At 40.7% G+C, this 22,689-nt stretch overlaps 1 protein-coding gene across 1 annotated transcript; it reads left to right on the top strand.

The window, feature by feature from the left end:
• Positions 1–339: 339 nt before the first annotated feature.
• Positions 340–15,446, top strand: LOC306937226 (keratin, type I cytoskeletal 19-like; the record flags this gene model as incomplete). Its single annotated transcript, XM_079520891.1, has 8 exons — positions 340–350; positions 2,354–2,894; positions 11,513–11,595; positions 12,341–12,497; positions 12,976–13,137; positions 13,757–13,882; positions 14,660–14,880; positions 15,329–15,446. The coding sequence occupies 8 exons, from the start codon at positions 340–342 to the stop codon at positions 15,444–15,446; spliced, it is 1,419 nt and encodes a 472-aa protein (XP_079377017.1).
• Positions 15,447–22,689: the final 7,243 nt, after the last annotated feature.

A 22,689-nucleotide genomic window follows, 5' to 3' on the forward strand; every position in this document is an offset into this window, starting at 1 on the left:
GGCAATACATCAGTTAAGAGGCACTTACTGGAATAAAACAATAGAAATACAGCGTTACAGCATTACACAGCAATAAATAAACAATACAAATAAAACAATACCACATAGTGAAGACAATACATCTAGGGGAAAGCCTGTGTGAATAGGTGGGGTTTTAATAGTGCTTTAAAAAGAGCCACTGAGGTTGCGTCCCTCAGGTTCTGGGGTAGGGCATTCCACAAGTATGGTGCCCTGGCTGCGAACGCCCGGTCACCCATGGTGACTAGTTTGGTTTTCATGGGAGTCAGGAGACCCCTACCCACCGATCTGAGGGTACGCGGGGGGTTGTACGGCTTTAGCATGGCAGAGATGTAGGTAGGGGCCAGGCCTCGCACAGCTTTAAAAGTTATCAATACAATTTTAAAATGTACTGGCAACCAATGAAGGGAGGCCAGTACAGGGGTGATGTGTTGTTAGCAGTCTCGCTGCAGAATTCTGTACCATTTGTAGGCGAGCTATTGCTTTTTTGGTGAGCCCAGAGTACATGGCATTGCAGTAGTCTAGGCGTGAGGATATAAATGCGTGAATAACTTTTTCGAGGTCTGTGCGGATGAGGAATGGTTTGATTCTGTGAATGTTTCTCAATTAGAAAAAGCAGGACTGTGACTTTGGTTATTTGCCCGTCAAAGGACAGGTCGGAGTCAAACCATATATGTCTCATATCAGGTACTATGTGTAAATATGTTGTTATGTGTAAAAATAAATAACAGTTACAAAGTTTGTAGCAAAGGTTTGCCACATCTAATGTAGGATTTGTGGAAACGCTTTAAACTTAAACCCTTTTGGGGAAGCCCTTTTTTTGTACGACTTGTGGAAAAAGCTTCAAACTTTAAACCTTTGTTGTTTATGTTTCCTACGGGAACAGGAGATGTAGGCACTGACCTATGGGCGGAACGTCTATTACTTACAAGGCAACTCACTCAAAACACAATGTGGCGGGTTGTGCACTTCACTCCATCTTCTGGGAGTCTTACAGCAGTGGTTCTCAACGTTTTTGGCCGGGGACCCCCGGAAATGCTTTGACCCCGCCCCCTACCGACCCCCAATATAAATTGACTGCTACAATAACCTTAATAACAGCGACGATACACCATAAATAAAGACTGAAACCAGATATAATCATTAGGGAAGGTGTACTCTGTGTACTATATATAAACTTAATTTCCATTTTCCAGCCATTCAGTTGCAAAAAAAAAAAGAACCCCTGTCCTACAGGACAGCAGCCGTATACCCACCCTCTGGAAAACATCCACCGTCATACCGGTACCCAAGAAACCCCGCCCCTCAGAACCTAACCGCTATAGACCCGTTGCATTAACCTCAGCAATGATGAAATGCCTGCAAAGACTGATTCTGAAACTATAGTAAAATAATCACTTTTATTAGGGGATGTACTGGGTTCAAAAGTGACATCAGAAAAAGAGAAGAGAATCTGCACACTCATCTGCTCCAAAAGTTTATTATTGACCGAAGACTTCTGAACATCATTCTGCCAACTGTCAGGTCACAGCTGGACCCTTTCCAGTTCGCCTATCGGGCCACGAGGGGGACAGAGGATGCTGTCACAACTCCCATGCACACAACATCAGGTGCAGGGAACTGGCAGCCATATGACTAGCAACAGCAACTGAGAAAATAAACGCCAAATCTGTCGTGCGTAAACATGGTAGGCTATATGGTGATCGGATCATCAATGGGACTCTGGGACTGGGAGTAGCTATTTAAGCTATTGTAAACTTCGAATAATTTTGTGCTCCCATCTCCGCAGTGCCTCGTTCATGTGCCCAAAAGAACAGTGGCTGGCGCACACACACACACACACACACACACACACACACACACACACACACACACACACACACACACACACACATTCCCCGACGACACACTACATCCGTTACCCTCACTTTACAAAAGTCAAAAGTCCTAACTATATTTTTTAACACCATAGCTTTCACTGTGTATTTTATGAATTGAACACATTGATAAAATTCCCTGCTTCGTTTCCTTGCTGCGCTTGACACAGCCAGTGTGAAGGCAAACCGCAGCATGTCCTCAGGCGACAAGCCGGACGACCACTATGGCTAATCTCTAATAATGGACCTCCTCATCTGATAGTGACACGCGGTCACACATCGCAGGACATTCCAACCTGCCGGACCTGTGCTGCTGATTAGCCACAAAACCAGTTATCTGGTATTCTAAATGCTCCGAAACCGCCTGGCCGCCCCTCCCTCACGTTCACACTATAAAAGGTGCCGGTGTCAAACCTAGTGCTTCACTTCACTCACAGCCCTCTCCTCTCTCCGTCCAGAGCGTTCAACCTGCCACCGCCGACCAGCCGAAAACCTCATCCTCTCCATCCAGAGCTTAACCTGCCGCCGCCGACCAGCCGAAAACCTCACTCAGACATGTCTTTTTCCTCTGTGAGCTCTCCTCGCTCTCCCATGACGATGCCCTCCTTCGGTCAGCTATACATCGAGCCTCCCATGACGTCTATGCCCACCTGCGGTTTTAGTGTCGACCCTGCTCCCACCTATACACGTGGTCTGCGGGCCGGCAGCATGTACGGCGGAGCCGGAGGTTCCGGCGTCCGCATCTCCCAGGCCTCCATGGTCCGCAGCACCAGCTGCGTGGAGGTGTCCGGCCCCTGCATCAACATCCACGACAACAAGAAGGCCGCCATGCAGAAACTCAACGACCGCCTGGCCACCTACCTGGACCAGGTGCGCTCCCTGGAGGCGGCCAACACCGACCTGGAGCTGAAGATCAGGCAGTTCCTGGAGCAGAGGGCCGTGCCGGAGACGCACGACTGCACCGCCTTCAAGATCCAGATCAGCCAACTTCAGGACCAGGTGAGAAATTAAGAGCTTTTTTCCGCGGAGTTAGTTAGGTGCTGTAGCAAACGGTATCGATCTCATGAACTCATGTACATTTTCGGAGCTTGGTCACACTTTTACATTACATTTACTTTCAACATGGCTTCGCTATTTTGTCATCATATAGGAAGATTTCTTGCAAACGTTTCCCATCATTTTCAATCATTTTCATTTCATTTTCAATGCCGATTCTACAAATGCCTTCTAAATCAGTACTTTGAATTATTTTGTACAAGCTTGCAGTGCGGCACAAAGTGACGCACTGTGAGCTTGTATATCTGCTATTTTTGAATAGCCAATGCTAACATTTTAAATGACAGATCCTGTCCCAGTCTAAATGGGTTAAAATAATTTTCATTTTCAAAAATCCTGAAAATAGCAGATTTACAAGCTCAATGTATTGCTCACAAAAACCCATAGCATCAACTTGTAGATCTACTATTCGCTAGTCATCATAATTATGACAAAGTATAGAGGTATAAAGTAAACATTGGAAGCAACAGAACTGAGTCTGTATTAATTCATATAAAATTATTGACAAATTATTTATGTTGTATTTTTAAATTGCTGACATTGCTGTCCAGACAATTTAATGAGTAGACTATTTTGAAACCTTTTGGAATGCTAGACTAAATGCTTGCTGAACAGGTTAGGCGTAACCATTACAGATACTCTCCTAGCCTAAAGATACCCCCCCCCCCCAGCCAAAGAGGTCCCACTAACAGGATACTGGTTATGCATCCTTGAGGTGGTAGCCCTTTCTACCACCTCCCCGACAAAATTAGCTAAAAGCCAGTCTAACCACTTTAGCCCTATTTTTGGTAACACTTGCAGATACGGTTCATGAACTAATGATTAACTAATGATTAACTAATACATTAGTTAAGCATTAGTTAATCATTATTTCATCACAATTCATCATGAATCATGATGAATTCATTATGATTCATGATGATGATGATTCTGATGATTCATCATGAATCGTCATTAGTTAACCACGATTTGTAGATGATTTATAGATCTAATTTTTCCGCCCAAATCTATGCCCAGGATGAGTGCTCATAGGCGGGTAGGTCTCTCAGTCTCTCTGGAGGTCATTCCTGGTTGTACCCATGGGTCATTTTACTCAATTCTTTGCCCACGATGGGTGCTCAAAGGTTGGTAGGGGTCTGTCCGGAGCTCTCCCTGGTGCTTTATGGATCATTTTTGGACCCCCCCATTTTGCCCAAATCTATACCCAGGATGAGTGCTCATAGACGGGTAGGGTTAGTGAGCAGACTCGGTCTCTCTGGCGGTAATTTTTCTCAATTCTATGCCCACGATGAGTGCTCAAAGGTGGGTAGGGGTCCCTGGTGTTTTATGGATAATTTTTGGACTCACCCATTTTGCCCAAATCTATACCCAGGATGAGTGCTCATAGACGGGTAGGGTTAGTGAGCAGACTCGGTCTCTCTGGAGGTAATTTTTCTCAATTCTATGCCCACGATGAGTGCTCAAAGGTGGGTAGGGGTCCCTGGTGTTTTATGGATAATTTTTGGACTCACCCATTTTGCCCAAATCTATACCCAGGATGAGTGCTCATAGACGGGTAGGGTTAGTGAGCAGACTCGGTCTCTCTGGAGGTAATTTTTCTCAATTCTATGCCCACGATGAGTGCTCAAAGGTGGGTAGGGGTCCCTGGTGTTTTATGGATCATTTTTGGACTCACCCATTTTGCCCAAATCTATACCCTGGATGAGTGCTCATAGACGGGTAGGGTTAGTGAGCAGACTCGGTCTCTCTGGAGGTAGTTTTTCTCAATTCTATGCCCACGATGAGTGCTCAAAGGTGGGTAGGTCTCCCTTGTAGAGGTCTCCCTTGTAGTTTATGGGTAACTTCTGGACATTATAATCATGAACTACCATTACATTTTACTTACTTACTAGAGAGTTGGACTCTATTAATGATTAACTATCATTAGTTAATAGTTAGTTAATTGATATTTGCACCCCAAAGTAAAGTGGCAACATTTTCATCATGAACTACCATTACATTGTACTTACTTACTAGAGAGTTGGACTCTATTAATGATTAACTATCATTAGTTAATAGTTAGTTAATTGATATTTGCACCCCAAAGTAAAGTGGCAACATTTTCATCATGAACTACCATTACATTGTACTTACTTACTAGAGAGTTGGACTCTATTAATGATTAACTATCATTAGTTAATAGTTAGTTAATTGATATTTGCACCCCAAAGTAAAGTGGCAACATTTTCATCATGAACTAGCTGTAGTTAACAGTTAGTTAATGGTTATTTGCACCCCAAAGTAAAGTGACAACATTTTCATCATGAACTAGCTGTAGTTAACAGTTAGTTAATGGTTATTTGCACCCCAAAGTAAAGTGACAACATTTTCATCATAAACTAATCATGAACTCATGATTAACTAATCATGAATTCATCATGAACTGGATATATGGACACAAAGTCACATCAATATAAATAATAGTGAATGCAAAACAATACAATACTAACAATACATTACAATCTGAATCCAAATGTACAATTACAAGCCACCTTCAATATTGCCATTTTTTTATTTACAGCAACCCCCCCCCCCCCACACACACACACACACACACACACACACACACACACACACACACACACACACACACATACACACTCTCCCCCAACACAGAAACTAAAAACTAAAATAAAAACACTTAACACAAACAAAAATATACCACAAAATAAATAAAGTATTATACAAAATACAAATGTAAAATACAAAAGAACAACAAAACAAAAGCAAGGAAGTAGGCAGAGGACACAGAACGAGGGGCAGGCCGACACCAGCCACCCGGGCCAACAGCGGGTGAGCTAGATACAGCCCTGGCGCAGACGCCAATGGACTGGCATCCACACATCTGGCCCACCTGCTGCCCGCCAAGGCAAGGCCTTTAACAAAGCCAACAACAGTGCTTATCCAAATCAGCAGCACAATTTTTCCTCTCAACTATAAAACTAAAGTACTTGTTAAGATCATTGCTTATCCAATATGGTTTGACACAACTATGAAACAAAATGACCTGGCTCTTATAAATATAACACAGTCAACAATGAATAGTAATTGTTACATGGCCACTTATTATTACCAAATAGACATAGAAAAATGACTACAACAGTAATATGAAAAATAACAAACAAAAAGAAAAGCCGGAAAAAATATGAAAACCCTTAGTTCCCAAAGTTTGTTTTTGTTCTCGTTGGGGCTCTTTTATCTGAACTGTGACAGTGTTCGATTGGTCTTTGTCCTACCACACAAACCATGGATCTCACCACCCAGTATACACTTGGAATCTATCTGGGGAATCGTTGGGTATGGAGACAGTGGAGCCTCACATGCACCTTGGCTCCTCGATGGATCGGAAGGGAAGCGCTGTCCTCTTCTCCACGTGAGATGCTCCAAGGGATGAGGATGGGATCTAAAAAACCTGACCTATGATAGATCAAAAACCCCATGAATTAGCATAAATTAACACCTTTTTAAGTTGCATTAATTAGCTTAATCATGTTATTTTTATAGTAATCATGTATTTAAAATACATTGAAAACCATTCAAAATAATTCAAAACACTTATTTTCTTTTACAATGTTTAATATTCAATGAACTGTTCCTTTTCCACAAAAATAAAAATAGTATAAAATGCTCCTTTAAGTATCACAATGAAATGAGTTAAAGTGCACATTCAAAAGGTTTACAGGGTGTTTTGTGCAGTAACTAGGAGGTATTGATGACGCAAATGTGCTTAGTATGTACCCTTAAATGTACCTTCAGTCACTATAACCCAAAATTCTCATGTACATGCATATTGTATTCCTTCAGTAACAAACTGTCTTTCAAAATGTAACATGAACTTAAATACTTAAATTTAACAATAAATCATTGGCAGGATGTATTGTGGCTAAACACCATTTAAGATAACCATCTTTGTTCTACATTGTCTCACTCACCACTTAATGAATGCTGAGACTGCAATGTCACCTGGCTGCTCAGTGATTTGCAACACTCTCACACTGCAAAGTTCAAAATGACACAATACACAAATCAGGAGTTGCCTAACAACATTAAGAATGTGAATGATTTGAATTGGAAGATTATGTTTTAGTCTTACCAGGCAGATTGCAAAAGATTGTCTCTCTGTGTTTGTTTACAAGAGCACATGAAGAACCAGCCATGTGTTCAATTGAACAGGAAAAGGACGTTTTCCTGCTTAAATACTAACAGGAAGTAGAATCACTGGTAGGCTGGACACAAATGCTTACAGGCTCACTGATTGGCCACTGGCAATCACAGAGCCAGGTAATTTTAATCCTTTTCTCTTTCATGTAAATAGTTTGTTTTGTATTTTAAACAGACTTGTGGAGCAACATTTTAGAACTTAAATATGTGTTATTTCAAAAGCATTTTAGATCGTTTTTAACACTTGTAAATTGGCTGCCTGCTTTCAAGCCTGGGTAGGCTGAATTAAAAAATAGTTAATAGGATACATACGTTAATTTTTTTTACAGTGAATGAATGCATTTAAGTTATATACAATATATCTAAAATGTTGCTCTACAAGTCTGATTAAAATGCCAAGAAGCTATATACATGAAAGGGAAAACAAACAAACAAACAAACAGGATGTCTAACAGGTTTTTGCAAAGGGTTAAAATTACCTGGCTCTGTGATTGCTAACCTAAGTGGCCAATCAGTGAGCATGTAAGCGTTTATGTCCAGCCTACCAGTGATTCCACTTCCTGTCAGTATTTAGGCAGGAAAACTCCCCTTTCCTGTTCAATTGAACACATGGCTGGTTCTTCATGTGTTGTTGTAAACACACACAGAGGAACAATCTTTGCAATCCACTTGGTAAGACTACAAAATAATCTTCCAATTCAAATCATCCACATTCTTAATGTTGTTAGACAACTCCTGATTTGTATATTGTGTCATTTTGAACTTTGCAGAGCAGTGTGAGAGCGAGTATTGCAAATCACTGAGCAGCCAGTAGTACAGGTGACATTGCAGTCTGAGCCCATTCATTCATTGATCAGTGGTGAGTGAGACAATGTAGAACAAAGATGGTTATCTTAAATGGTGTTTTACATTTTGAAACACTTATTCCTGTACATGAGTATTTTGGGTTATGGTGATTGAATGTACATTTTTAGTGCATCTCTCACCTGATGCTAGCCAGGGAGAGATACTAAGCACATTTGAGTCATGAATACCTCAGTTACTGCACAAAACACCCTGTAAAGCGATTGAATGTGCACTTTATGCAATTTAACTCATTGCATTGTGATACTTAAAGGAGCATTTCATAGTATTTTTGTGGAAAAGGAACAGTTCATTGAATATAGTGAATATTTGAAACATTGTAAAAGAAAATAAGTACTTTGAATTATTTTGAATGGTTTTCAATGTATTTGAAATGATTACTATAAAAAGAAAATGATTAAGCTAATTAATGCAAGTTAAAAAGGTGTTAATTTTTACTAATTCATGGGGATTTAAAAACATTTTACACAGTGTGAATAACATGCTAATGGATCTTGTCCGATCTACCATAGGTCAGGTTTTTTTTAGATTGGGTGATCCCCATCTTCATCCCCTGGAGAACATGGAGAAGAGGACAGCGCTTCCCTTCCCATCCACTGAGGAGCCCAGGTCCATGTGAGGCTCCACAGTCTCCATACCCAACAATTCCCCAGATAAATTCCCAGTGCATATTGGATGGCAAGTTAACGGATCCAAGTCTGGACACTGATGGTGCAACATTGATTCCCCTCCCTCACGGTTTGTGTGGTAGGAAAAAGACCAATTGAACAATGTCACAATTCAGATGAAAGAGCCCCAACGACAACAAAAACTTTGGGAACTAAGGGTTTTCATATTTTTGCCGGCTTTTCTTTTTGTTTGTTATTTTTCATATTACTGCTGTCTATTTGGTAATAAGTGGCCATTTAACACTTTGTTATTGATATGCATCACTGGCTCTTAAAAACACTAGCTGTGCTTTTGATACTAGTCCATTTATTGACATACACACTATTGATTACTACTACCTGTATTCTCTATTACTAGTCCGTAACTAGGGTTACATCAGCACTATAGCGGATATAAAAAAGACCAATAGGCTTCTTGTTATATACAAGAAGTAATTGTTTTTTGTTTTATTGTGAATTTATGCCAAATGTGTGCTGCACACTGGCAGTAAGCCAAATTATGGATACAAAGTCATCTTTATTTTGTAATGCCTTAGTTTGTTACATAATTGGAGAATAATAGTAAGTGTCACTGATGTGAAAAGCACTGTATTTGAAAACACCTCTGGTTGGCCTTGTTAAAGGACTTTTTAAATATATTTTAAGAGCCAGGTAATTTACGATTTTATTTATTTTGTGGTATATTTTTTATGTTTAAGTGTTCTTATGTGTTTTTGTTTTTAGTTTTCTGTGTGGGGGGAGGGTGTGGCTGTAAATAAAAAATGGCAATATTGAAGGTGGCTTGTAATTGTAATTTTGGATTCAGATTGTATTGTATTGTTAGTATTGCATTTCACTATTATTTATATTGATGTGACTTTGTGTCCAAATTTCCAGTTCATGATTACTTCATAATTAGTTAATCAAGAGTTCATGATTAGTTCATGATGAAAATGTTGTCACTTTACTTTGGGGTACAAATATCCATTAACTAACTATTAACTACAGCTAGTTCATGATGAAAATGTTGTCACTTTACTTTGGGGTACAAATATCCATTAACTAACTATTAACTACAGCTAGTTCATGATGAAAATGTTGTCACTTTACTTTGGGGTGCAAATATCCATTAACTACAGCTAGTTCATGATTAGTTCATGATGAAAATGTTGTCACTTTACTTTGGGGTACAAATAACCTTAACTACAGCTAGTTCATGATTAGTTAATGATGAAAATGTTGTCACTTTACTTTGGGGTACAAATATCCATTAACTAACTATTAACTACAGCTAGTTCATGATGAAAATGTTGTCACTTTACTTTGGGGTGCAAATATCCATTAACTAACTATTAACTACAGCTAGTTCATGATGAAAATGTTGTCGCTTTACTTTGGGGTGCAAATATCCATTAACTACAGCTAGTTCATGATTAGTTCATGATGAAAATGTTGTCACTTTACTTTGGGGTACAAATAACCATTAACTAACTATTAACTAATGATAGTTAATCATTAATAGAGTCCAACTCTTTAGTAAGTAAGTACAATGTAATGGTAGTTCATGATGATGATGTTGCCACTTTACTTTGGGGTGCAAATATCAATTAACTAACTATTAACTAATGATATTTGATCATTAATATAGTCCAACTCTCTGGTTATAATGTCCAGAAGTTACCCATAAACTACAAGGGAGACCTCTGGAGAGACCACTTCCCGCCTATGAGCACTCATCCAGATTTGGGCAAAATGGGTGAGTCCAAAAATGATCCATAAAACACCAGGGACCCCTACCCACCTTTGAGCACTCATCGTGGGCATAGAATTGAGAAAAATTACCTCCAGAGAGGCCGAGTCTGATCACTAACCCTACCCGTCTATGAGCACTCATCCTGGGTATAGATTTGGGCAAAATGGGTGAGTCCAAAAATGATCCATAAAACACCAGGGACCCCTACCCACCTTTGAGCACTCATCGTGGGCATAGAATTGAGAAAAATTACCTCCAGAGAGAGACCGAGTCTGCTCACTAACCCTACCCGTCTATGAACACTCATCCTGGGTATAGATTTGGGCAACATGGGGGAGTCCAAAAATGATCCATAAAGCACCATGCAGGGAAAGCTTCGGACAGACCCCTACCCACTTTTGAGCACTCATCGTGGGCATAGAATTGAGAAAGATTACCTCCAGAGAGGCCGAGTCTGCTCACTAACCCTACCCGTCTATGAGCACTCATCCTGGGTATAGATTTGGGCAAAATGGGTGAGTCCAAAAATGATCCATAAAACACCAGGGACCCCTACCCACCTTTGAGCACTCATCGTGGGCATAGAATTGAGAAAAAATACCCTTGGGGACAACCAGGAAGGACCTCCAGAGAGACAGTCTGCTGACTAAACCTACCCGCCTTTGAGCACTCATCGTGGGCATTGATTTGGGCGAAAAAATCTGATCTATAAATGAAATCATGAATGCCATGAATCATGATTAACTAACTACAGTTAATTCATGATGAAGTCATCATTAATTCATCATTAATTCATGATGAATTGTGATGAAATAATGCTTAACTAATGTATTAGTTAATCATGAGTTAATCATTACTTCATGAACCGCATCTGCAAGTGTTACCCTATTTTTTATATTGGCTATTCGAAAATAGCCGATCTGCAAGCTCACAGTGCGTGAGCTTAATTGCCTCTCATGGTGTACCTCAGTACCTGGCACACAATCTTTTCAGACGGGGGTCTTGGACCAAATACATTTGGGGCTCCTTGACATGAACATGTTTCACTGATCTAGCTGTTCAGCCGTTGACACTTCTACTGCTTCCTCACTCTATAGATCACCAGCTCGGTCCTTGGCAACGCTACAATCTACCTGGCGATTGACAATTCAAAGCTGGCTTCAGATGACTTCAAAATCAAGTAAGTACGGAAACAGGCGTCAAAACAGACAAACAAACAAAAATACTGCTTTGTTCTCTTGAGAAAATGAACACATTTTAAGCTGAGAGACACGTACATGTCTTGTGGTTTGGGTTGTACTTCCATCGGGTGAATGACAGCATAGGAACAGAGACAGAGAACAAGTTAAGCGGGATAGTATGTTTGAGGCTGAATTTAGGCCTATTTTTGATTCTAGCTATAAGCTATATTAATAGATAGAAATAGAGTGTGCATTCTATCACAAATAAAAATACTTATAGATAGACTAACTTATTCAGGGACTTCAGGCAAATCAATCAACATTTCAGGTTTCACATACATGCAAATGAGCCAGAGTTAGCAACAAGCTCATTTTCATCTGTAGTTCACATGTGCAGGCTGTTAAAAGTGTTGATATACATACATGCAGTAACTATCAAAACAAAACAGACATATCATACAAGACAACACAAGAAAACATGGGAACTGAAAGATTGACCTGGATATCAGCACCTGGACTAATTGGGTTAGGCTAACCCAGGTCACATTTTCCGAATTACTGAGTGTGGTAAAACGTGGCTTTCAGGCTAGAATACATAATGTTGCTGGGGATTCCCTGGACCCATAGAGTTATAATATATCGCCTCGCCTGGAACCCCCTCAAGGACCCCCGGGGGTCCGCAGACAGACCCCACTTTGATACAACCACTGACTGTATACTGTACCGTTCCCTTCGTTACCCCAGGTATGAGGGCGAGCTGTCCATGCGCCAGTGTGTGGAGGCAGACATCGCTGGTCTGAGGAGGGTTCTGGATGAGCTGACCGTGAGCAGATCAAATGTGGAGATGCACCTCGAGGACCTGAGGGAGGAGCTGATGAGGCTGAAAATCAACCACGAGGAGGTTGGTAGATGTCTGGTCTGGAGGTCGAAGATGACGCTCAAAAGCTGTTGTAGTTCTAATGGGTGTCCTTCTTGTCTACCGGCCCTGCATGTCTGTCTCTTTTGACCCAAAAAACAGTTTTCTTTGTGTACACAATGTTATTAATATTATAGGGATTGGTGTCCCTATTAATTATAAGCTAAAATAAAAAGGAAATATCCAAGTTGATTTGAAGATATTGAAAGAAATGATAATGGTGATACAAAAGAAGGAAATAGGGCTTACGTGTTACACTTTTTACTATTTGTCATATGACTGTATATGGGGCTTAAGAGGGCACATTGACGTGCAGGCTTTTCTTTTCCTTTTTGCCATTTTGGGGGGTACTGTGGAGTATAGCCTACCGGACGGACAGTATACCAATAATCTTAAATAATCAATGAAGTCGATTCATCTGACCCAACACGTACAATAATGCCAATCTGGTGTGGTTCTCCAGGAGATGCTGATGCTGCGTTCCAAGGTGGGATGCCAGGTGAACGTGGAGATCGACGCTGCCCCTCAGGAGTGCCTGGCCACGGTCATGGAGTCCATGAGGGAACACTACGAGAGGGTTACGGCCCAGAACCGCCTGGAGCTGGAGACGTGGTTCCAGACCAAGGTAGGGCCACGCTACACACCACTGGTTCCCAAACAGTGGGTCGGCACCCATGTCTGTGGGTCACGGACCAATTTCTATGGGTCACGGCCAGTGTTGTTTTTGGCAGCAGATTTTTGATTTTAGTTTTAGTCATAGTCTCTTGAATAGTTTTCATGTAGTTTTAGTCACATTTTAGTCTTAGCGTTAGTCTAGTTTTAGTCGACTAAGTCTACAGTTGATTTAGTCGACTTTGGCGGGCCTTGATGCCGTCATAATGACGATAGCAGATCTACAAGCTCACGACGTGCAACGCGTTGTGCAAGTGTAACATTTATACTGGATCTCTTGTCCACTAGTCCCCTCCTAACATTTTAGACCATTTAGTCACCATAGCTTAGTTTTCATTTAGTTTCCATTTAGTTTTCGTCAGTGAAAAATGGTAGTCGACAAAAAATGTCGTCTTAGTTTTAGTCGACGAAACACTGGTCACGACTCGAGTAAAACGTTTTTTTTCCTAGATTTAAAAAATATATATTTGATTTTTTTTGATTTTTTAGAATGAATAGCCTACATTTTAAAACAAACTAACAAACCTAAGAAATTCCATAAATCCCATTAACGTTGGTTTCCGTGTCCACAGACCACCGAGCTGAACCAGGAAGTCACTCAAAGAACCGTGATCCTCGACTCGTCCCGGAGTGAGATCATCGAGGTCAGACGGACGCTGCACAGTCTGGAGATCGAGCTCCAGGCCGAGATCAGCAAGGTAAGAATCGGTTTAGGGCAGAATAATGGCTTGTTATGGTTTTTGTTTCCGCCGACATCAGGGGAAACGCTTAAGCGTTGTAGTGATGACGAGAAAAGCAGACTGACGTTTGATTAGACGGTCTGCTCCTGTTCACATTTTATGATTGGTTTAGTTATTTAAAAGGCCTTGCGAGGCAGAACCGTGAGCCTCAAAGGTACCACTATACCAAAAGTTTACGAGAACTCAGAATGCCAATGTTCTGGTCCAATTGCAATGGAAAGGGGCTCTTATACAGTAACTTCACCCAACTCACAATACGATTTTTCGCGATTTAATAACCACAAAATGATTTTCTAGGTTCAAGATGCAATACTTTATTGCCATGTCAACAGAGTTGATTGGAATTTGTTTCAGTGCTCTAAACACAGACATGCAAATAGACACATAATTCACATCACACAGTAGAAAAAGATACAAAAGTACAAACATCATATGAGAGGGACCAATAAATAAGAAGAATGCAAAACGTTACAATTCATGTTAAATAAATGGCAATTCATCGCAGTTCATCGTTCTTACAAAGCAGCTTCAAGCTGTAAAGTGCGAGTGAAAAGAGGGTCAGCATTCAGGAAGGCGAACAGCCTCGGGATAAGTGCTTCTAGACAAATGACATATTGTTTATCAATTATCTTACAAAGATCCTGTACTTTCCTAAATAGTTTTTAATCGATTTACAGATGAATCGTTACATTCCACTAATCCATCCCCCTCCCCTATCTTCCATGTGTGGAGCAGAAAGCGTCTCTGGAGGGCGTCCTGGACGAGACCCAGTGCGGGTACGCCAACCTGCTGGCCGGCTACCAGAGACAGGTGGGCATTCTGGAGGAGCAGCTGACCCTGCTCAGAGCCGACACGGAGGGCCAGGCTCAGGAGTACCAGAGGCTGCTGCACATGAAGACCAAGCTGGAGATGGAGATCGCCGAGTACAGGAGGCTGCTGGACGGAGACCTCGACAAGTAATATATCTGTAGATGATTTGTTAAGTTAATTTGTTCAATTTATATAGGGGGTCAACAGGCAGAGTATTGTTTATGTTTATGTTTATTGTTTATGTTTATTCAACTTTCAGCATGATCACAGGTTTTAAAAGACAGGTGCCATTAAAAACACTGAATTATTTTGCCGATCACAAATATAAAACTTCAAATCTAAAATGCAATAGCCTATCTAAAAATCCAAATGGTGTATGATGGAGTCATTGTTATGACTATTTGGGGGACTTAATTGGCATGGAAATGTTTGGGAAGCCCTGGCGTGTCTTGTAACCACCCTTTTTGTTCCATTTGGTCTCTCTCTCTCTCTCTCTCTCTCTCTCTCTCTCTCTCTCTCTCTCTCTCTCTCTCTCTGTCTCTCTCTCTCTCTCTCTCTCTCTCTCTCTCTCTCTCTGTCTCTCTCTCTCTGCAGTACCAAGACCATCAAGACCACCAAGGTGGTGACCATCATACAGGAGGTGGACGAGTATGGCAACGTGCTCTCCAGCGAACGCCAGACCAGTTCCAACACCGTGGTCATCGACGAGTGATGTGTCTGACATTGTGCAGGCCCACTGAGAGCCTGATGATGTACTGTACTGCATTGTGTGTAAGCCTGATTCCCCAATAAAACCCCACAGTGACACAGTGCTTCTTTCTGTCGTTTGAGTTTGTTTATGAATGACCCTCAATAACGTACTGTATCGCAGTGGTTTTAAAGGTTTCTGTGCCGAACGAAGGCCGTCAAAGGGCACGTCAAAATCTCGATACTGTAGGCTAAATTAAGGCCTCATAGGCTATTCCGGTTTTAGGTGATAAGGTGACCACCGTTTGGTGGTTAGTAAAAACAGAGCAATGGGTTTGGGTGAGCGGTGAGCCGCTTATCACAGGTGTGACGTCATGTTGCAGTTTCCCCAACCACTGGTATTCATGCTCCTAAAACTGGAGCATGAATACTATAGGCCTAAATCATATGTGTGCAAAACAGCCTCTAAAATGTGTGTTATCACTTTTTGCACATGAATTAATGGAAATTAGCCCTATAGCCCTATTTCATCCTTTCACAAAAAAGAAGAAAGAAAAATACATAGAAAGTGGAAAATAGAGGCTACAAGCTCAAATGTCACATTCTTGAAATTGTGTGTGTGCGTGTGAAAAATAATTAAGAAGAAGCAACACGTGACATGGGTAAATAAAAAACATTCTCTGTTAATGCAACCACATTGCATGCTCCAAAATTCTAGACCTGACTGTATGTGAACGGTGATTTAAGAGTGCCCTCTTCTGTCAAAATGGAGAAACTGCATCAACATTCCCTCGTGCAGTATGATATGTTCCCCCATAGCAGCCTGATGACTACAGGCGATGCCGTTATAGGCTGGCCTTAGACCTTTGCTCTTCCTGAACTGAACTGTGGACTATATCAGGGACAAAGCACTTGGCTTTTTCTTTCTCTTGGATTATGCGGCTGACACACACTGACTCTTCGCACTTGACCCATGATAGCACCTTTATATATGTCTGTATATATCTCATCTCAGGTATAGTGCGGCGGTTAAGCTCATATATGGAAAGTATTGTGCATTTTATGACTAAAGCATGAAACTTTCAGAATATCATCTACACACCCCAAGGTTTGATTTCAGACGTGGAACCACTTTCTGACTGACCTCTGGTGACCTTGAGGGGTCATTGACCTCAGAATTGCATTTTGCACGTTTTGCTCCATTATTTTCCACTATAATAATTATTTATTAGAGCTGGGACTCGATTAAAATTTTTAATCTAATTAATTAGAAGCTTTGTGATTAATTAATCTCGATTAATCGCATTTTAATCGCATATCAATATTCAACCCGAGAACAGTGATAAACCTTTTTTTTCAAATGTTTTTTGGTATCCCAGTGAATCAATGAATAGTGACTACAGGATACCACTCATTTTCAACATTTTACTGTCATTAATATACCTTAGAGCTGTTGTGTGGAAATAATAAAAAAGTCACCCCATTCTGTGTTGCCTAGAACTGGAGGTCTGAAAAAAATCAGTAACAGTAAGTAGATCTCAGTGACATCACAAAGCTGTACTTCATAGTGTTACTGTTTTTTGTCAGACCTCCAGTTCTAGGCAAAATGGGGTGACTTTTTATTATTTCCAGTTTTCCACACAACTCCATAGAAAAATGTTGAAAATGAGGGGTATTCCCCTTTAAGCAATACAACTTTTTTTTCTCCAACAGATAAACAAGTGCAGCAAGTGCCTATATAAAGTGACTATGAATACTCAAATGTGCTTTACATGGTGGGGCATGAGGAAAAAAAATAAAAACAACTTTATTAGGGGGTAAACACTTAGACAAAGGAACAAAATAAAAAAACGGTGGAATGAACTAGCTGGGGAGTGCATTTCACATGGGGTTGGGGCAGACCATTGTCTGACCACGGACTTTCACACTTGCTGCTTCAGTATGTTTCGCATCGAGGACAGCTTGACAGCTTCGTGCTGTGGTGAAATCTCCGCGAGCCTCTGCAAGGCGTGCAAGCCTCTACTCTGCGAGACATGCTAAGCTGAAGCAGCTAGCATGGAAGCTAGCTCTGATCCATGGCTATGGACCAGAGCTAGCATGAAGCATGGAAGCTAACATTGGTCATATGGCTTATGGATCCGATTCCTTTCCCTCTGACATTGCACACAACCATGCTGCTATCCACGCGTCCATCCGATAGCTTTTAAATCTAAATGTCCCATCCACGGAGCAAACGTTTGGGTGTTATAAGTTGTTGTCTGACGGAGCTGTAGTGTACTGTGCCACTGGACTGCTGCTGCTGCTCCTCCCCTGCCGTGCAAGGAGTGCAGCAGCCTAATGAGCCTAGAAATGCACCCAGTGAGAAATGTTCCGCCGTGAAAAAAAAGGCGCGATTAAATGCGTTAATTTTTTTAACGCGTTAATTTTTCTGTAGTTAATTAATCTCAATTAACGCGTTAAAGTCCCGGCCCTATTATTTATGTTTGTTAAATGGAAGTTTTGTTCTAATGAATGACAACTTAAAGCCCAATAGTCTACAGAGATGGTGAATCATGTCAACTTTTATGATATAAATGTTATGACATTGTAATAACATTAAAAACATAGAGAGCGGTTAAGCTCATATATGGAAGGTATTGTGCATTTTATGACTAAAGCATGACACTTTCTACAGTGCTAGCAAAATAAAATAAAGATAGAGCTACAAAAAGGACTGTATGAAGAGGTATAAGGAGATGGTCAAAGCCAATACAGCTGCACAGGAGCGTGTGCCAGCGAAGAGTAAAAAATGACAAGAACCACAGAAGAGATAGTTGTCGTTATTTTAACATTATTGTATTGGTCTTAATCTTTTTTTAATGAAATTATGGAAGAAAGAAATACAGAAAGACTTGATTGATGAGTTTTTTTGGTTTTTATATCCAATGAATATCGTTACAGTATATTCAAAGGTGCTATAGGGTATAGCAGTGGTGGCTATTTTATGGTTCCAGACTCCATTCATTTTTCACATATAGAGATTTCCAAACAATATATATATCAATCCAGGATCCATAAATGCTGTGAAAAACAAAGGCTATTGTATATTATATAATTAAATATTTAAAAAGAAATCACAGAATCAAATGTTTTAACGTCATGATTCAGTACGGTCCTGGATGGCTTGATTCTATAGGCTTATTGTTTTTTGTATATAAATATTCGTAGAAATCTCTATGGGGGAAAAAACAATGGGGTCTGGAACGATGGAACCCGAAAATGGCTGCCACTGCTATTGTATGCCCTATTCATCTCATGATTTTGGTTTTGGGGGCAGCATGGCGAGCTTTCAGGGTTCATACGTTTTGGGGGAAGTAACTGTTGGATACTCTTAAGCCATCTATACCAGGTGGCAGGAATTTAAGGAGACGTTGGGAGATAATATGGTACCATTTCTGTCATAACACTTGCTACCAGTGACATCGATGGAGAATCCAAGCTAATATAAACTGAAGACTATATTTTTGGAAAGTTAGCTATTATAGAAGTCATTGTTCTCACATTAATACAAAATCAAATTAAAACATTTAAATGTTCGAAATGAAAAACCTGCCTACCGACAATGTCACCGGTAGGCAAGTCTCTGAACTGTCCACAGCCCTACTCTGAGACACAGACTGAGTGGACAAAAAATGTACCATAATGAGCACTAGTGAGTTCACTTAGAACCACAACCTCACACTCAATGGTCTTTTTCCACTATCTTCATCATCTCTCTCCTCATTCCCTTCAGCCTCTACATCTTCTTTGTCTTCATCTTTGTGTATTAGACCTTATATTAACCATATTGGAAAATTCTGTTTTCTGCTTCAATTAGGTTATTGCTGCTCAAGGCCGTCAGACCTTTGAGGTCAGGGGTAGTTGGGGATTAAGGGTCTTTCTTATGTATACCTCGACACATTGCCGGGGCCTGGAATTTAACCTGGGACCTTCTGTTTCCCAGGTGGCTCATTCAGCTATGGCCATCCTTCTTGTGAATGGGTTGTAGAAGTTCCAACAGGAACTGTATTGAGAGACTAGGCATGGTACTTTCTCACAGGGTAGGAGAGTAAGGAGACAGTATCACAAGCACAAGCATCTGATAACACTCGATGCCTGCTTTTATCACATGTTCATCAATGTTCCAATGCAGAGTGTGCATCATGCCGTGCTTTCAGATTCCAAGACGTCCGATCATCTACCTCATGAGCCACTGCTGCCCCGTCACTCCACTGGATTAGACATGTCATAAAATAGGCCAAAAGACGAATTATTATATACTTTATGCAAATTATGCAAATGAGGAACAATTTCATAATTTAGTTATGGCAAGAGATTAATTTATGTAACATAATATAGATGTAGACTCTAAAACAACCTTGATATGTTGACTAAAAGCAATAACACTATAGCTAATTCCTAATTTGTACCTATGTTTTACATAATTTATGCCAATTATGCTAATGAAGAAAGGGTGTATGACTTCACCATAATAACAGATGCATTTCTGGATATCACAAACATAGACTTTGACTAAAGTCACCTTTCAAAGTTAAATGGATGCAAAATGATAGCCATTTCCAGTTAATTTGCTCATTAAGCAATTGATTTGCTCATTATGCTAATTACTCAAATTGTCCAACATATAACTTTTAGCAAACAATCATCATCTGCCAGCCTATAGATGACATTTTAATCATAAAAGTTTAAAGGAAAAAACATTTCTGGGTTTAACATGGGCAGTTTACAGCATGGTTTGACAGCCCGAAATGTGTACAGCCTCTGATAATTTCCATATGTAAATTCAGAAGTGTTTCCACGTCTAAAAACAAACTTCATGGTATATAGAAACACTGTAGAAAGTGCCATGCTTTAGTCATAACATGCACAATACCTTCCATATATGAGCTTAACCGCCGCACTCTCTCTCTCCGCACTCTCTCTCCTAGATGTTTTTAATGTTATAACAATGTCATAACATTTATATCATAAAAGTTGACATGATTCACCATTTATGTAGACTATTGGGGTTTAAGTTGTCATTCATTAGAACAAAACTTCCATTTAACAAACATAAATAATTATTATAGTGGAAAATAATGGAGCAAAACGTGCAAAAATGCAATTCTGAAGTCAATGACCCCTCAAGGTCACCAGAGGTCAGTCAGAAAGTGGTTCCACGTCTGAAATCAAACCTTGGGGTGTGTAGATGATATTCTGAAAGTTTCATGCTTTAGTCATAAAATGCACAATTGGTTTGGTTATCCGCCGCACTAGTACTGTGTGTAAATATGTTATTATGTGTAAAAATAAATAACAGTTACAAAGTTTGTAGCAAAGGTTTGCCACATCTAATGTAGGATTTGTGGAAACGCTTTAAACTTAAACCCTTTTGGGGAAGCCCTTTTTTTGTACGACTTGTGGAAAAAGCTTCAAACTTTAAACCTTTGTTGTTTTTGTTGCCTACGGGAACAGGAGATGTAGGCCCTGACCTATGGGCGGAACGTCTCGGGAGCCATTGGTTCCCAAGTCTATTACTTACAAGGCAACTCACTCAAAACACAATGTGGCGTGTTGTGCACTTCACTCCATCTTCTGGGAGTCCTACAGCAGGGGTTCTCAACGTTTTTGGCCAGGGAATACACCCGGAAATGCTTTGGCAATGTCTCGGGACCCCCGCCCCGCCCCCTACCGACCCCAAATATAAATTGACTGCTACAATAACCTTAATAATAGAGACGATACACCATAAATAAAGACTGAAACCAGATATAATCATTAGGGAAGGTGTACTCTGTGTAGCCTACTATACTGTATGTAAACTTAATTTCCATTTTCCAGCCATTCAGTTGCACAAAAAAAAAGAACCCCTGTCCTACAGGACAGCAGCCGTATACCCACCCTCTGGAAAACATCACCCATCATACCGGTACCCAAGAAACCCCGCCCCTCAGAACCTAACCGCTATAGACCCGTTGCATTAACCTCAGCAATGATGAAATGCCTGGAAAGACTGAAACTATAGTAAAATAATCACTTATATTAGGGGATGTACTGGGTTCAAAAGTGACATCAGAAAAAGAGAAGAGAATCCGCACACTCATCTGCTCCAAAAGTTTATTATTGACCGAAGACTTCTGAACATCATTCTGCCAACTGTCAGGTCACAGCTGGACCCTTTCCAGTTCGCCTATCGGGCCACGAGGGGGACAGAGGATGCTGTCACAACTCCCATGCACACAACATCAGGTGCAGGGAACTGGCAGCCATATGACTAGCAACAGCAACTGAGAAAATAAACGCCAATTGTGTCCAGAATGTGATGAAGTATGATTTTTCATAAGCCCACAGTCAGGTGACTTTTGACATGTTTGAAGGGGCCCAGCTTTGAGGGTTTGTGTAAACACAAACATTGAAGACAAAAGTCGTCAAATTGTGATTGGCCGGCATGAGATGATGTGTGATGATGTATGATGATACAAAACTAAGCTCGTGTGAGCTTGTAGATCTGCTATTTTCAGCATGCAACCAAGTGTAAAATTACTTATACTGGATCTCTTGTCCACTACTCCCCTCCTAACATTTTAGTCTAGTTTTTATTTGTTGACCATTTAAGTCACCATGTTAGCTTAGTTTTCATTTATTTTCCATTTAGTTTTCGTCAGTGAAAAATGGTAGTCGACGAACATTTTTCGTCTTATTTTTAGTCGACGAAACACTGGTCACGACTCGAGTAAAAATGTTCTTTTCCTAGATTTAAAAAAAATATATTAGATTTGTTTTGATTTTTTAGAATTAATAGCCTACATTTTAAAACAAACTAACAAACCTAAGAAATTCCATAAAGCCGGACGACCACTATGGCTAATCTCTAATGGACCTCCATCTGATAGTGACACGCGGTCACACAGGACATTCCAATGTCACGCAGGACATTCCAACCTGCCGGACCTGTGCTGCTGATTAGCCACAAAACCAGTTATCTGGTATTCTAAATGTTCCGAAACCGCCTGGCCGCCCCTCCCTCACGTTCACACTATAAAAGGTGCCGTTGTCAAACCTAGTGCTTCACTTCACTCACAGCCCTCTCCTCTCTCCGTCCAGAGCTTAACCTGCCACCACCGACCAGCCGAAAACCTCGTCCTCTCCATCCAGAGCTTAACTTGCTGCCGCCGACCAGACGAAAACCTCATCCTCTCCATCCAGAGCTTAACCTGCCGCCGCCGACCAGCCGGAAACCTCACTCAGAC

This window comes from Electrona antarctica (assembly GCF_951216825.1).
Source record: "Electrona antarctica genome assembly, chromosome: 14".
Classification (NCBI taxonomy): domain Eukaryota; kingdom Metazoa; phylum Chordata; class Actinopteri; order Myctophiformes; family Myctophidae; genus Electrona; species Electrona antarctica.